General features: G+C 48.1%; 1 protein-coding gene across 1 annotated transcript; it reads left to right on the top strand.

Moving 5' to 3' along the window:
* The first annotated feature begins 14,362 nt into the window (after positions 1-14,362).
* On the top strand, positions 14,363-17,619 carry LOC120704620. The gene is made up of 5 exons (XM_039989082.1): positions 14,363-14,534; positions 14,996-15,247; positions 15,917-16,048; positions 16,683-16,799; positions 17,079-17,619. Exons 2-5 carry the CDS (start codon positions 14,996-14,998, stop codon positions 17,415-17,417), a joined length of 840 nt encoding a protein of 279 aa, XP_039845016.1. The 5' UTR covers positions 14,363-14,534; the 3' UTR covers positions 17,418-17,619.
* Positions 17,620-17,963: the final 344 nt, after the last annotated feature.

The following is a 17,963-nucleotide window of genomic DNA, read 5'->3' as shown; positions in this document are numbered from 1 at the left end:
ATTACTAAGTTCGCCTATTCATCTAAAACACACATGGTGGAACAGATTATCTTTTAGCAACTTCCAAACCAGTCTTTTCCATTCCATTTTCATTCCACTTTCTTACTACGATGTGACAAAGAGATCAAGGCTCTCATAACCGCGAGTCACGGCGAATCGATCCGATTTAACCTTGCAAGGTGGACCTAACTCACACGACACATGCAAGCCCCGTCGGGCCACTCGCGTCAACTGTTTCCACATTACCACGGCATCTGAACTACGCCTGCTAAAACCCAGGTGATGGGCCCCTCGCAGTGAACTCCCGGAGAACCCGGAGGCGGCATCCTATCCAACACCCGCCAACTCCCACGCCCAGCGTAGCATGGCGGAATTCAAATCACCGCTGTAAGGTGGTACACAGCTTACCGGTTTCGACTACCTCCTACTTCCGGTATGTGGTTAGTACTGTTCAATCCTCGATCAGCACTGCCAACAACGGAACGGTCCTCAATCGACACAGGCGGAGCTAACTTTCCATCCACTCCATACCAAAACCAACTCATTTCCGCCCGGTCTCCATTTCTCTTTACTCAACAATTCATTTCAAGCCCAAGCTAAGGGATCAAGATCCTAAACTCGCGAGTGACAGCAATCACTCGACTTCTACCGAAATCCTATTTAGCAAAGCATTTCTATCGACACCTGCATACTAGTATAGGCCCACGGTACCTAGGGAACATGCATACTATGGTTCCATTCAACTCCTAGAACATAAATGCACAATACTTAAATAAACAATGAATACTTTAAATTATGGTTATGCTCCGGGGCTTGCCTTGCAAGTCAGCGGGGTTAACTAGGTCTGCTGGAGCGTGCTCAACGGCGACCTGCTGCTGCTCCTCTGCTCGTGGCTCCTGGACCGGCTCAACGATCAGCTCGTGGACAGCTTCGTTCGTGGCGTCTACACGAATAAAATATGTCATGCAACAAATAGGACACAGAGCAATGCATAAGAGCTTACGATGCGAAAACAAGGTTTAAACATTTAGCCTGAAGTGTTTCCTTCGAAAACAACTACTAAAACGACTTAGGTTAGCATGGATTAACAGGAATTTGCTTTGCATGCACGAAACAAAATAACTAACCCTAGCAAGCCAGCGAAGTATAAACAGATCTACCAAAAGCGCATAGCAACAGGCCACGAAACTTTTACAGTGGATTACACATGAAAAGAGTAAGCCACTACGAATTTTTCATAATTTTTAGAGTAACAAAACAAGTGGTACAAAATAAACTAAGTTAAACACAAATTGAATTTTTCATCAGAGAAAAAGTGATAAAATGTATGATTAAGTATTTTTCCTCTGAAGATCCTGATTTTAGAAACCTAACAAAATTTGTTTGGCATTTTTCGCATTTTTCTGTGAATTTCTACACAATTATGAATTATCAGCCGAAATAATTGAAAGAAAACATAAAAGATAAAAGGGGGGGGCGCTGACAGCCGGGCCCCGCTAGTCAGTGGCCCAGCCCGCCCCCTCCTCCTCTGTTTCGCGCTGGGCGGCCGGCGCGGCGGCCAGGCAGGCGCGGCGGCGCTCCCCGTCGGCGGGGCCGACCGGCGGCGGTGCGGCAGGGCGGCAGGCGGGGCACAGGGCGGCCGGGGGGGCGCGGGGTGGCAGGCGGCTCGCGGGGAGGCGCAGAGCCAAGGGCGGCGGCGGCTCGCAGCGGCGGTAGGGGTGGCGCGGTGGTGGCGCGGCCGGGCCGGCCAGGGCGAGGCCAGGCGGCGCGCGGGGAGGGGCGGATGGGGGCCAGTGGCCCCAGGCGGCCGTGCGGCTCGCGGCGGCGCCGCGCGAGCGTGCGCAGGGGGCCCCCGCGGCGTGTGCCGGCGGCTCACGGCGGCGCATGGCCACGGGCGGCGGCGGCGGCTGCGTTCCGGCGGCGGCAGGGCCAAGCGGCGGCAAGGCGAGGCGGGGCGAGCACCAGGGGGGTCCAACGGCGGCGGGGCGCGCGGTATTGGCCCGCGGGCGGGGGCAGGGAGGCCCGGCGGCATGCGCGGCGGCGCTCAGCACGTTCCGCGGCGGCGCGGCTCCGATTCGACGGCGGCGGCGCCGATTCGGGTGGGGAATAGGTCAGGGAGTAGGAGGAGGCCGCGATTGAGCTCACCGTGGGTCGATTTTGGGCGGAGGAGACCTCGGAGAGGATCGTCGACGAAGAGGGCGGAGCTCAGCAAAGAACGGCAATGGCGGCCGTGGTCTGCGGGCTCGATTCGGCTCGGATTGGGCGCGACCGAGGTCGGGAAAGGGTGGAGTGGTTTCGGGGTGAGGTCGCGCGGCTCTGGGCGCGAAGGAACGAGGTGTGATGGTGAGGAGCGACCGGGATCGACGCCGGCGACACACTGCACGGCTCAGCTCCGCTCGTCGTGAGCTCGGGGAAGGAGAAGAAGGGAAGGGAAGGGATGAGAAGCCTCCAGTTCTCGCGCGAGGATAAGGGCGGCGCTCAGACGCCGAGGTCAAGGCGCGATCGCCGACGCGTGGACGCGCTCGCCGGCGTCCATGCGCCGGTATGGGCGTCGGAGCACAGTGCCGAGCACAGGAGGGGCACTGTTTGCTCGTTTAATGATTTTAGCTCGAGTTTGACAAGTTGAAACTCAATTTTTCATATAGGAACTTGAAATTTGGCCAAAATAAAAGTTGTAAAGAAAAAGAAGATCTACAACTTTCGTTTTGGGCGGAAGTTGATTTGGAGCTCAGATCAAGGACAAAAACGAGATCGAACACAGCTAAGTAGATGTTTACTAAGCGAACGCGATTAGCGTTAACGACGAATTTGAGTCCACGATTAGCGAGATAAATCGTGATTAGCGGGACAATTAACACAGGGGTGTTACAGCCTTCCCCCCTTAAAAGAATCTCGTCCCGAGATTCAAGCATGAGAGAATTCAAACAGGCGGAAAGGGTTCGGAGATGTAGTACCTGGATGAGCGTTTAAAAACTCCGGATACTTGGATTTCAGAAATTCCTCCTTCTCCCAAGTCGCTTCATCTTCGGAGTGATTACTCCATTGAACTTTGTAGAATCGGTTGGTTGTGCGACGAGTAACTCGATCCTTGCGATCAATGATCTTGATAGGATGCTCAGGATAGGTGAGATCAGACCCTAATTGAATCGAGTCACTTGCCACAGCTTCAGTCGGAACTCTAAGGCACATTCTGAGTTGCGATACATGGAATATGTTATGAACTGCAGAAAGATTCACTGGAAGATCCAACCGATAAGCCACAGGACCGCATCGTTCCACAATTGGATATGGACCGATGTAGCGAGGAGCTAGCTTTCCCTTTATTCCAAATCTTTGCACGCCTTTCCAAGGTGATACTTTTAAATAGACATAGTCACCGACTTTAAAGACGAGTGGATCTCTTCTTTTATCTGCATAGCTCTTCTGTCGAGATTGCGCAATTTTTAAGTTGGCTTGGATAAGGCGAACTTGTTCTTCGGCCTCTTGAACCATGTCGGGCCCAAAGATTGTTCTTTCCCCTGTTTCAGACCAATTGAGAGGTGTACGGCAGCGACGACCATACAATGCTTCAAATGGAGCCATTTTGATGCTTTCTTGATAACTATTGTTATAAGAAAATTCAGCTAACGGCAAACATTGATCCCATTTCTGTGGATAGGTCAAGACGCAAGCACGGAGCATATCTTCCAAAATTTGATTTATCCTCTCGGTTTGGCCGTCTGTTTGAGGGTGATATGCAGAGCTGCGAATAAGATGCGTTCCCAAGCAAGCATGTAATTGCTCCCAAAAACGAGCAACGAACTGAGTTCCTCGATCGGAAATGATAGTCTTTGGCACACCATGTAAACATAGTATACGATCCATGTACAATTCCGCATATTGCTTGGTCAAGTACGTCGTCTTAACTGGGAGGAAATGTGCCGATTTAGTTAGCCTGTCGACCACAACCCAAATAGAGTCATAACCCTTTTGAGTTCGAGGTAAGCCGACGATGAAATCCATACTTATATCTTCCCATTTCCATTCTGGAATATTCAAGGGCTGGAGAGTCCCAGCTGGTCTGAGATGACTGGCTTTAACCCTCCGACAGATATCACACTCTGACACATACTTGGCTATTTCCCTTTTCATCCGAGTCCACCAAAATCGTTGCTTCAGGTCTTGGTACATCTTGTTGCTACCCGGATGAATTGATAGTCGTGAAGTATGGGCTTCATCAAGGATCTGTTTTCTAAGCTCAAAATTCTTAGGCACCACTAGTCGGTGCTTGAACCATAACACATTCTCAGCATCTTGGTGGAAGCAATTCACTTTAGGGTCTCCTTCTAATAGTCTTCTCTGAATTTCCTTCACCCCTTTATCTAGCTTTTGTGCCGCTATGATGAGATCGCGAAGAGTAGGAGTAAGCTCTAAATGAACCAATGTGCCATGTGGTACAATACTTAAGTTCAGCTTTTCCATTTCAAAGCAAAGAGACTCGCTTAATGATATAGCTGAAATGCAATGACAGTGAGCTTTGCGACTTAGCGCATCGGCAACTACATTCGCCTTGCCAGGATGATAATGCACTTCGAGCTCATAATCTTTAATCAACTCAAGCCATCTTCTTTGACGCATGTTCAAATCAGCTTGAGTGAACAGATATTTGAGACTCTTGTGATCCGTATAGATGTTGCACAATGAACCTAAAAGATAGTGTCGCCAAATCTTCAGTGAATGGACCACAGCTGCTAATTCAAGATCATGAGTGGGATAGTTTTCTTCATGCCTCTTGAGTGATCGAGAAGCATAAGCAATCACTCGGTTCTCCTGCATCAAGACACAGCCGAGTCCTGTGCCCGAGGCATCACAGTAGACATCGAAAGGTTTTGTAGTATCTGGTTGGGCCAAGATTGGAGCAGAAGTGAGAAGTGTCTTCAATTTCTGGAAAGCTTCCTCACATTGATTACTCCAATAGAACTTGACACCCTTTTTCAGAAGTTCAGTCATCGGCTTCGCAATTCGGGAGAATTCTGGAATAAATCGTCGATAATACCCAGCTAAACCCAAGAAACTGCGGATTTCAGGAACTGAAGTGGGAGCTTCCCAATCGAGTACATCCTGTACTTTACTGGGATCCACAGAGATGCCCTCAGCAGATATGACGTGACCGAGGAATGGTACTTCCTTCAGCCAGAAGTCACACTTGCTGAATTTGGCATAAAGCTGGTGCTCTCTCAGACGCTGAAGTACTATACGAAGATGATGAGCATGTTCTTCCTCATTCTTCGAATAGATCAAGATGTCATCAATGAATACCACGACAAACTTGTCTAACTCCGGCATGAATACCGAATTCATGAGGTACATGAAATAGGCTGGAGCATTTGTTAATCCAAAGGACATCACCAAATACTCGTATAACCCATAACGAGTAGAGAATGCTGTTTTTGGTATATCCACCGGTCTGATTTTTATCTGATGATAGCCAGATCGAAGATCTATTTTTGAGAATACCTTAGCTCCGGCTAGTTGATCAAAAAGGATATCAATACGAGGAAGTGGATATTTGTTTTTGATGGTGACTGCATTCAGCGGTCGATAATCCACACATAGCCTCAGTCCGTGATCTTTCTTCTTTACGAACAGAGCCGGACAACCCCAAGGTGAGGTGCTCGGTCGGATATAGCCTTTATCCAGCAACTCTTGTAACTGGATTTTTAATTCAGCTAACTCACTGGGAGTCATTCTATATGGTCTTCGAGATATGGGGGCTGTGCCAGGCTGTAACTCAATGACAAACTCAATATCCCGATCGGGAGGCATACCTGGCAAGTCCTCCGGAAACACATCGGGGTACTCACAAACCACTGGAATTACCTCTAGGATTTTCCCCTCAAGATGGTATATGACAGTGGCTGGAATTGCATGCTGGGAAAGATGAATTTCCATAGAACCATACATGGAAGAGTTGAAATGAAGGATACGAGAAGAGGTATTGATGATAACGCCATGCTTCTTCATCCAATTCATTCCAAGTATGATATCTATCCCATGACTTGGAAGAACAATGGGAGTAAGTGGAAAAATTTTCCCACCCAAGTTAAGGGGAACATTTCGAACTACTTGGCCAGCATTTAATCGGGTGCCAGGTGTCTGAATAACGTAGGGTTTCTCTAGGCATGATACTTGTAAGTGAAGTCGTGCCACACATGCTTCACTGATAAAATTATGAGATGCTCCCGAATCAAATAGCACAGTAACAGGGCAGTGATTAACGGAGAACGTACCCGCCATCACTTGAGTGCCCTCCGGGACTTCCTCCAGAGTAGTGTAGTTCACACGACCAGTCTTGGCAGGTACAATCTTCTTTTTCTGATCTTTCTGGCTGGAACCTTGACTCAGCGCAGGAGTCTTGTAGATATTCTGCCGAGGTGGCAGACGGCAGTCACGTGCAAAGTGCCCCAGGTTACCACAATTGTAACAAGGGTAGTTGTTGGGGCGTGGAGCTTGTAGCATTAGCGGCCTCTGCTGCTGTGTCGGGAAACGAGGTACCCACGGCTGCTGTTGCTGGGGTGGCCTAGCGACCCAACGGCCCTGCTGTGGAGGACGGTTTGAAGCCTGCTGATTCCCTGTCTGAACCAGCTTGTACCTCTGGGGTGCATTGCTGGAGGATCCAGCAGGTGCTTTTCTCTTCTTATCAGCTTTGTGTGCCAGTGTGGCATCTTCCTGCGTGATGGCCTTATTAACCAGATCGGTAAAGTTGTTGCATGTGGTGAGGACTAGCTTGTCCTGAAGCTTTGTGCTAAGTCCCCTTCTGAAGCAATCTTGCTTCTTCTCATCAGTGTCCACATGAAAACCACCATACTGGGATAGCTGGTTGAAGGTCTGAGCATATTGGAGCACGGTGTTGTTCCCTTGCTTCAGAGCTAGGAACTCTGCCATCTTTCTCCTCATCAAACTGGTAGGGATGTGGTGTGCTTTAAAAGCTACCACAAACTCATCCCAAGTGAGACGTGTACCAGCGGGAAGTAGAGCCTTATGATTGACCCACCATATTTTCGCAGGTCCTCGCAGCTGTTGCGCTGCAAAGGCGGCTTTGTCCATCTCTGTGCAATTGAGGATGCTGAACTTATCCTCAATGGTGCGAATCCAGGCATCAGCCTCAAGGGGATCATCGGCCTTGTGGAACAGAGGTGGCTGGGTGGCCAGAAAACCGACATAGTCAGTTTCTGCTGGTGCTAGCGGGGGAGCATGTCGACCTCTGCCGGCATTGACCTGGGCTTGCACCAGTTGCCTTATCAACTCCGTCTGCTCGTTGCGGTCGGCGATAAGAGCTGCAACAGCTTGAGCCAAAGAGGGAGGTTGCTGGGGCAGTGCCTCGTGATTGTCATTGTCATGATTATCACCCATCTGCAAAAAGAATCATTCCCCTGGTTAGCCATTTCGCTAGCAAGACTAATCCATGCAAGTAAAGAATGTGCATATATAATATGAACACACGGCATGAATCATTTCTCTCGCGAGATGGTTCACCAAGGGAATTAAAATTTACTTGCTTTGGTTGAAAATGCATCAACACAACAAGTTTCGTCCAACGTAGCTCTAACGTATGCAAAACTGAACCTCACTCAACCATGTTTCAGATTCGAAGACGATCAAACACAACTCAAATCTGAAAATTCACACACTGACAGAAAAGATCATTACGGGAGTAAAATTTACAATAAGCAGCCACGCTGCTTCAGCTGGAACTAGATTCAGTACAAACCAAGCCGTGCTACGGCAACAAACTAACATGGGAGAAGGGTTCACAAACGACCCTACAACACACCACTACGGGGTCTTACACGACCCGGCTACACACCACACTAGCGAGGGGTTATCCTACATGGCTCGAACTACTGAGCCACAAAAGAATTCTCAACCCAAGGTTAGCCTAAAGCTCTATGTTGGTCATCCTACCCAACTATCCTACAGTAAGGCTACACTGCAAGGGGAGAATCAACACTATCCATCCACGTCCTCACGGAGTCCCAGGTCCCGACTCGACTCCAGACACTCCCTCGATCTCCTCAGGGTCCTCTTCCTCTTCTTCTTCTTCTGGCTCCTCCTCTACTGCATCAGCCTCCATCTCTGCTGCTGCCTGCACCTGAGCCTGGGCGTCCTCAATCCACTCCTGGGCCTGCTGAAGCTGCCCCTCAAGGTGCTGCACCATCTGAGTCCTGTTCTCTAACTCCTCCTGCAACTCCTGAATCCTGATCTTCCTCGCTCTGGACTTGGCCTTCAGGGTCTTGATCTTGTCCTGGGTACCAATCATGTGCTGCTCATGGAGGTGAGCCTCTCGAGCCTTGCTCCTGCATATCGCATTCTCCTCACGAAGCTGCTCATACATGTTACTCAAAGCTGAGGAGTAGCTGAACGAGAGTGCTGTCCTGACACTGTAGTCGGGCATCATGATGTTCAGGTTGCGGTTAACCCGATCTGCATAGGCCTGAGTGGTCTCATCCCTCAGAGGAAACACACTGTAAGGAGTATCTATCACCTCTGCATTATGCTTTTCTGAGAACTCCTCAATGGCCCTCCTAGCTGCAATCTCCCAGGAGTCTGCCAGCTTCCTACCATAGACAGTGAGCTGCCACGAGTCCCAGTCCAGGCGAGCGGGGCAAGCAGGAATCTTCACAACCATCTGACAGCGCTCGGTGCCCAGCAAGCTAGACTCGTGTCCGGAGTACTGTGGGGGCTCAGTGTAGTCAAACGCCCTGAGCATCTGCCACAGCAGACGAGGAAAGTGGCCGGTGTGGAGGGCACTGGAGTGCGCCCAACCCTCAGCGTCCACGATCACGTGCGTGAAGCTAGCCATCTGTAAGAACATATAGCGCTGACGTAAGTGACAGTTTTCAAAAGAAAACAGGTTTAAACTTGGTAACGCAACACAAATAAATTTTTAAGAACACATAGTAAAAACATGGTGATCCAATAATTTTTTTGAAGCGCAACCGAAGGTAACAAAACAAACACCCAACTCAGGAATACAAGATGCATGCCACGTTTCTAGCGTTTCTCACCCAAACAAGTACCAAAATATGGTATACGAGAGCAATTGGTGGCACGTTTACGTACTCTCCCTATATATATAGACTAGTCGTTCCTACGATCAAGGATTTTATAACGCGCTTAACGTGGTTAGTTTCCTGCAGGAGAACACAGAGACAGATATAAATATCCATTTCTGGACCCTTCGTGCCAGCACACACGAACGGCCCCCATGTGTCCTACGCCACACGGGTAACGCATATGCAGTTTCCCACATATTCACACATACATTACCATCCACTATAGAGATGGCACCCAGACGTTCGACGCTGAATGGGCAGCGCTGCATACGTCATAACAACGTATTCACTTCCCGTACACTCGCCTTACGGGACATCCAAGGGTAGACGTGTCCCAAGGGTCACGGTCATGGCCAACCGCATGACAGGTTTACATCTCGTAACATTGCCTTACGAAATGGCCGTGATCACAATCACACGGCATGAAATCCGCACTCCATATCAGGCGGCAGATAGCGACAGACTCGTTTGAATTGAGCCTTATCACCTCCTCGTATGCTCAACATACGGGACCCGCGCACGTATGAAACACGTGGGCTATTCTAAGGACTACCAGAATGCTTACCTTGCTTACCTCAACGTAGGTGCGTCGTTACCGAAATAAGGTTTAACAAAAAGTAAAAGCTGGAAGTGCTGGAATAAAATAGATACTTAGTTGCCACCTAACCTATATAACATAATTAGGGCATACGAACTATCTATTCTATTCCTTAGCGCATCTAGCGTCAACTTTTCGAAAACTTTAAATCGTTGCAAGGTAATCACCCCAGTGCAATTTAGAGCTCTGATGCCAGCTGTAGCAGCACCGTCCAAATTAGACCGGCTTAAATGCACTAACCATCATCTTAATACTTAATCCAGTTACTGTGCACTTAAAACGGTGTAACCTGACAGGCTGTCGGGTAAAATCCCGATTAAACTACTGTACTCCAGGATCACAATTGCACTTAGACCCGTACGAAGACGAGCACAGGTGTTACCCGCATACAGAAATCTTCAAATTAATTTACAACACCAGTTTTACATAAAAGGTTTAAATACAAACAACAGAGTTCAAACACACACAGCGGAAGTTTAAAACTGAGTTCGAAATACAATACGATAGCTACGACGACGATAAAAGGTGAGCTCCACATCCTGCCCACCGATGTGATGCCAACCTGCCCAATCTTCACGGGGAAGACGGGGCCCACTCGACGGTCCAACCTGGAGGAAGCGGCTGTCCAATCCAGGACGCACAGATCTCCTCGAAGTCCGCAGGGACACAACCTGCTCAGAAGGGTTACAACAACAACCCTGAGTATACTAATACTCAGCAAGGCTTACCCGACCTTGGGTATACTTAGCCCATTACCTAGACATGCAAGGCTTTTTGGCTCTGGAGTTCTTTTGCTGAAAGGCTGCTAAAAGTGAATCCTTACCTTCAGTATTTAGCTCCATTTAGTATACCAAGTATTACTAAGTTCGCCTATTCATCTAAAACACACATGGTGGAACAGATTATCTTTTAGCAACTTCCAAACCAGTCTTTTCCATTCCATTTTCATTCCACTTTCTTACTACGATGTGACAAAGAGATCAAGGCTCTCATAACCGCGAGTCACGGCGAATCGATCCGATTTAACCTTGCAAGGTGGACCTAACTCACACGACACATGCAAGCCCCGTCGGGCCACTCGCGTCAACTGTTTCCACATTACCACGGCATCTGAACTACGCCTGCTAAAACCCAGGTGATGGGCCCCTCGCAGTGAACTCCCGGAGAACCCGGAGGCGGCATCCTATCCAACACCCGCCAACTCCCACGCCCAGCGTAGCATGGCGGAATTCAAATCACCGCTGTAAGGTGGTACACAGCTTACCGGTTTCGACTACCTCCTACTTCCGGTATGTGGTTAGTACTGTTCAATCCTCGATCAGCACTGCCAACAACGGAACGGTCCTCAATCGACACAGGCGGAGCTAACTTTCCATCCACTCCATACCAAAACCAACTCATTTCCGCCCGGTCTCCATTTCTCTTTACTCAACAATTCATTTCAAGCCCAAGCTAAGGGATCAAGATCCTAAACTCGCGAGTGACAGCAATCACTCGACTTCTACCGAAATCCTATTTAGCAAAGCATTTCTATCGACACCTGCATACTAGTATAGGCCCACGGTACCTAGGGAACATGCATACTATGGTTCCATTCAACTCCTAGAACATAAATGCACAATACTTAAATAAACAATGAATACTTTAAATTATGGTTATGCTCCGGGGCTTGCCTTGCAAGTCAGCGGGGTTAACTAGGTCTGCTGGAGCGTGCTCAACGGCGACCTGCTGCTGCTCCTCTGCTCGTGGCTCCTGGACCGGCTCAACGATCAGCTCGTGGACAGCTTCGTTCGTGGCGTCTACACGAATAAAATATGTCATGCAACAAATAGGACACAGAGCAATGCATAAGAGCTTACGATGCGAAAACAAGGTTTAAACATTTAGCCTGAAGTGTTTCCTTCGAAAACAACTACTAAAACGACTTAGGTTAGCATGGATTAACAGGAATTTGCTTTGCATGCACGAAACAAAATAACTAACCCTAGCAAGCCAGCGAAGTATAAACAGATCTACCAAAAGCGCATAGCAACAGGCCACGAAACTTTTACAGTGGATTACACATGAAAAGAGTAAGCCACTACGAATTTTTCATAATTTTTAGAGTAACAAAACAAGTGGTACAAAATAAACTAAGTTAAACACAAATTGAATTTTTCATCAGAGAAAAAGTGATAAAATGTATGATTAAGTATTTTTCCTCTGAAGATCCTGATTTTAGAAACCTAACAAAATTTGTTTGGCATTTTTCGCATTTTTCTGTGAATTTCTACACAATTATGAATTATCAGCCGAAATAATTGAAAGAAAACATAAAAGATAAAAGGGGGGGGCGCTGACAGCCGGGCCCCGCTAGTCAGTGGCCCAGCCCGCCCCCTCCTCCTCTGTTTCGCGCTGGGCGGCCGGCGCGGCGGCCAGGCAGGCGCGGCGGCGCTCCCCGTCGGCGGGGCCGACCGGCGGCGGTGCGGCAGGGCGGCAGGCGGGGCACAGGGCGGCCGGGGGGGCGCGGGGTGGCAGGCGGCTCGCGGGGAGGCGCAGAGCCAAGGGCGGCGGCGGCTCGCAGCGGCGGTAGGGGTGGCGCGGTGGTGGCGCGGCCGGGCCGGCCAGGGCGAGGCCAGGCGGCGCGCGGGGAGGGGCGGATGGGGGCCAGTGGCCCCAGGCGGCCGTGCGGCTCGCGGCGGCGCCGCGCGAGCGTGCGCAGGGGGCCCCCGCGGCGTGTGCCGGCGGCTCACGGCGGCGCATGGCCACGGGCGGCGGCGGCGGCTGCGTTCCGGCGGCGGCAGGGCCAAGCGGCGGCAAGGCGAGGCGGGGCGAGCACCAGGGGGGTCCAACGGCGGCGGGGCGCGCGGTATTGGCCCGCGGGCGGGGGCAGGGAGGCCCGGCGGCATGCGCGGCGGCGCTCAGCACGTTCCGCGGCGGCGCGGCTCCGATTCGACGGCGGCGGCGCCGATTCGGGTGGGGAATAGGTCAGGGAGTAGGAGGAGGCCGCGATTGAGCTCACCGTGGGTCGATTTTGGGCGGAGGAGACCTCGGAGAGGATCGTCGACGAAGAGGGCGGAGCTCAGCAAAGAACGGCAATGGCGGCCGTGGTCTGCGGGCTCGATTCGGCTCGGATTGGGCGCGACCGAGGTCGGGAAAGGGTGGAGTGGTTTCGGGGTGAGGTCGCGCGGCTCTGGGCGCGAAGGAACGAGGTGTGATGGTGAGGAGCGACCGGGATCGACGCCGGCGACACACTGCACGGCTCAGCTCCGCTCGTCGTGAGCTCGGGGAAGGAGAAGAAGGGAAGGGAAGGGATGAGAAGCCTCCAGTTCTCGCGCGAGGATAAGGGCGGCGCTCAGACGCCGAGGTCAAGGCGCGATCGCCGACGCGTGGACGCGCTCGCCGGCGTCCATGCGCCGGTATGGGCGTCGGAGCACAGTGCCGAGCACAGGAGGGGCACTGTTTGCTCGTTTAATGATTTTAGCTCGAGTTTGACAAGTTGAAACTCAATTTTTCATATAGGAACTTGAAATTTGGCCAAAATAAAAGTTGTAAAGAAAAAGAAGATCTACAACTTTCGTTTTGGGCGGAAGTTGATTTGGAGCTCAGATCAAGGACAAAAACGAGATCGAACACAGCTAAGTAGATGTTTACTAAGCGAACGCGATTAGCGTTAACGACGAATTTGAGTCCACGATTAGCGAGATAAATCGTGATTAGCGGGACAATTAACACAGGGGTGTTACACATATCCATCATTTGAGTCTCCAACAATGATAATAATGTACAGCGGAATCTCAAATTTGGTTGGATTTCCCCTCTTAGGGCATTTGTATTGGGCTATTGGCCACTACTTCGGATGACTCCGCGCTTCTTTTCGCAAAATGTCTTATTGCTTGTCAAATTATCGTAGCTAAGCTGTAAAGGTTCCATGGAAGTTTAGATTGAAGAAATTATATCACAAATTACAGTTTGATGTGCAATATGTTGTGAAACAACTTTAACGCATTACCAAAACACTAAAGATTTTAGATGGGTGGAAGTAGTAATTTTGGGACACATTGCACACTAAATATGTGGTTTTGTTGCACTATGCCACTTTAAGTTTGTAATTTTGTGGTATGGCTTTTTAGACTATACTTTTTCAATAACTTGAAGAAATCCCCTAAAAAATAACTTGAAGAAACAACATGTATTTTTGTGACACTAATTTTCGAAATATTTATTTTGTTTTTCTTCTTATACTATACTACTATAATAATACTTCATCCGTTTCAAATTATAGTTTGTTTGATTTTTTTTTTGACCCCAACTTTGATCACTCATTTTATTCAAAAAATTTGCACAAATATCATCAAATTTAAGTCATTCTCGAAGAACTTCTATTAATAAAGCAAGTCACAACAAAAGAAGTGATATTTGGCACAAATTTTTGAACAAAACAAGTGGTCAAACTTAAGATAAAAAAAAGTCAAATAAACTATAATCTGAAATAGAGGGAGTATAATTTGAACGGAGAGAGTAGTATACAGTCCATCCCTGTGATCTGTGGACCGAGGTGCACTGAGCTAGCGCTCGTAGGCCCGGCCCATGCGGAAACTGACATCAGGATTAGGGCCCGGCGGCTACGTGGCCCGCTTGTCAGTTTACAGATATATCTCGATGTACAAAGGGGCCCATCTCTGGAGTCGGGCTGTCGGAGACTCTCTCGGCTCATTCCCCACCCTTCTCGCCTTGCCTTCCCTTCCACCCTTCTCGCCATCGCCCAGCGGCGAGCGCCGCCTCTCTCCTGCGCAGCAGCGCGCAGGTGGCCGGATTCTCGCGGACTCGGGCGAGCGCGGGCGTACGGACGCCGCGACCGGGTGAGTCTCGTCTGGTTTCTTATGGGTTCGGCTGCCGGAGCATGGTTCTAGGGTTAGGTTTTCGGGGGCTGTGGCGGCGACATGGCTGACGGTGATGTGCTCCATCCTTACCTAGCACGGTGGGTGCGGCGTGCAGCGTGCCGGTGGAGAATCGGTCGTAGGGGCGCCACGAGCACCAGGGAGAGAAAAGAGAGGAAGGGTCAGGATGGGAACTGTTGAAAGAAATGAAAAGTTTCTCCTCTTGAGTGGGAAAGATTTCGTGTATCAGTTGCCAAGTAATCTATAAGGGATCTGTTTGTTGGCAAATCCTAGGGAAACAACCAATTGAGTGGCTAATAAATCACTCCCGTTAGGAAGACCAAATTATACTGCTGGACCATTTTTCCCCCCTCTGCGTTCAGCTATTGCTGTTTGCCCTTGTTTTTGTGACTTTTACTTACGAGCGTGTCATGTTTTTCTAGATGGACCTCAAGGATAGCCTCTCCAAATTTAAGCAACAGCAGGAGAGATGCCAGTCATCTTTGGCGAGCATAGCTGCTTCGGCCTCGAAACCAAAGCACAGGGCCCAACCCGTAAATGCTCCATCCGCTCCAGCAAGACCATCGCAACCTATTAAATTTTCAAATGATACAGAAAGGCTGCAGCACATTAATTCGATTAGGAAATCTCCTGTTGGAGCACAGATCAAACTTGTCATCGAACTGCTTTACAAGGTATTTACTCACTAGTCACTAAGCTACGACGTTGACGTACTTCCATTATTCGTTTCATACTAGTGCAAATTGGAGGAAATGATTCCTCCCTTCTGGCACAGTATAGTGGATCCTGCGAGTCATCATTCTAAATGAGCTTTTGTGCCACAAACTGTTATGTTCTGTGGCTAATTAATTCTTAATCATTTTTTGTTTATTGAAGCCTGGGCTCAGGATTTTCTGCTTCTTAAGCATTATTGGTAATTTTTGTCATAGGATGTAGTGGTACATCTTCAACTGATTTCCAGCATTGTCACATGTAGGATTATCATTCTTGCTATTTAGAGCCTGCAATCTATAATGTTTGTATGCTGCTTATTCTGTGTTCAGCCCATGCAAAATAGAATGAAAATTCCAGGATAGAACAAATCTGATATAGTTCACACTAAGTTGATATGTAATGAAAGGTAAAAAAAAGTTCTGCTGGTTGCTATATGATTATGCACCATTTGACTGGGTTTAATGTATTGGTTACTTTTGTCCTTACTAGAATTAGGCATTTCAAACCAATGTTATAAAGATTATAATCTCCCTGCGGATAGCAAAACAACATCGTATATACTTTCTTTATGCATTTTGATGCTGCATTTAGTTTGTGAATGTCAATTGCTGTTTCTTCTGAATTTCCAGACAAGACAAGCTTTTACTGCAGAGCAGATAAATGAAGCAACTTATGTTGATATCCATGGTAACAAAGCTGTCTTTGACAGCTTGAGGAACAATCCCAAAGTAAGCTATGATGGGAGGCGTTTCTCTTACAAGGTAAATTAATTTGCACTTCTAGCTTCCCATAATTAATTTTAATTGCGTATCTTTGCTATCTTTCTGTAACCTTAGCTAATTCAAAGCATTTATTTAGTAATTACTACCATTCAGTAATTACTAAGAGAAAAGGGAACCCATTTATGGCGGGCCATGGACACCCATGCTCCGGTAGCATTGGGTAGATGGGGAGGTGGCCGTGTTCCAGTAGACACAGATCACGCTGTGGCTGCGGTGGCAGCAAAGTTACTGTGAGCGTGCTATGGAAGCCAAATCTAACCTCTGACCTCATCAGTGCACAGCATGTCGAAACCTTTACGAAATCCCAGTATGGCGGTATCCGTTAAGGCCTAGTGTTTGGCGGAATGGAATCGAGTTTCTGAAGAACAAATGGTCGAATCAAACACCACCTGTGTCTCCCTTCTTCTTCCCTGATGTTTCCCTAGTGTTTAGCCGAGGAATTTTGGGAACATCAATCATCACATCTTTTATGATAATAGACCTTTATATGATTAAATATGGTGTTTTGGAATTATATATTACAATCTAACGAGTTTCCGAAGGTTTTATCTTGTTTACAGTTGAACTAGTTCTGACTTCTGAGGTCTCATGTGTTGAGTTTGCTTATGTGCAGTCTAAGCATGATCTGAAGGGAAAAGATCAACTACTTGTTTTGATAAGAAAGTTTCCAGAAGGTCTTGCTGTCGTGGAAGTCAAGGATGCATACCCAAATGTATTGGAAGATCTTCAGGTGACTAATTCTCCTCATCACATACATGAGATGTTCCGAACGCAGTGTAATGTTGGTACTGTTATGGAACGTTACCCAACTAGGCGATAATAAAAATGCTCTATACATGACTGCTGTGCTGTCTGTCGTAAAAAGGTTTTTTTATGTAGTTTGCCTAATCTTTTGTTTTGTAGGTGCCAATGTTCACTAGTGTCCTCGAATCACTGAGTTGCCAGGCTAAATCTGTGCCATTTATATTTAAGCATATATGTATAATCTTGAGTATTTGTTGTGCTCTAGGCTCTGAAGGCTACAGGTGAAGTTTGGCTTTTGTCAAACATGGACTCCCAGGAGGACATTGTGTACCCTAATGACCCAAAAGCGAAGATCAAGGTTGATGATGATCTGAAGCAGCTCTTCCGAGAAATTGAGTTACCACGTGACATGGTCGACATTGAAAAGGAGCTCCAAAAGAACGGCATCAAGCCCATGACCAACACCGCCAAACGACGAGCAGCCGCCCAGATCAATGGGGTGAAGCCCAAGGCTAAACCCAAGAAGAAGCAGCGTGAGATCACGAAACGGACCAAGCTTACGAATGCCCATCTGCCTGAGCTGTTCCAGAATCTCAATACTTAATCGTGTTACAATAGTTAACTACTCAACTACTTGAGAGGGTTCATTGTACTCCTATCTACAATTATGTTGATATGTACATGCAACCGCTGTAAGCTTTGTATCCTTGTGATCTCTGCAAATTTGTCTGTCCAGATTCTGGATTTCGTACTTATGCATTCTGACATAGGAGAATAAGACCTTGAGATTCTGCTTTCATTTTTCAGTTTTAGTTGGTTTCAAGCTTCAACCTCTTTCCCAGTGGATTAAAGTATCAAGGATATTTCTAAATTTTTATACCCTAAATCTTATGAGGTTAGTACTAGTGGGGCTTAGGAGTATTGTCATCAAGATGGTTCTTTTTTTTAGATGCAATGAAGGTGGCTCTGAAGCATGGATGCACTGGGGATGAACGTATTGTGACGGATATCAGGATATGTATATCCTTGAAGTATCTGAAAAAGTGAAAAACACCATGATTTTAGTGTTTGCAGCAGTTCCTTCCTTTTGTTGCCATTGTTATTTTACTCCATATGTTCTGATGCTAGCGCCACATTGCTTCTGGTTGTC

The sequence above is a fragment of the Panicum virgatum genome, chromosome 4K (assembly GCF_016808335.1).
Source record: "Panicum virgatum strain AP13 chromosome 4K, P.virgatum_v5, whole genome shotgun sequence".
In the NCBI taxonomy this organism is placed as follows: Eukaryota; Viridiplantae; Streptophyta; class Magnoliopsida; order Poales; family Poaceae; genus Panicum; species Panicum virgatum.
The sequence above is the reverse complement of the archived record's forward strand: the minus strand, read 5'-3'. Positions and strand labels throughout refer to the sequence as shown.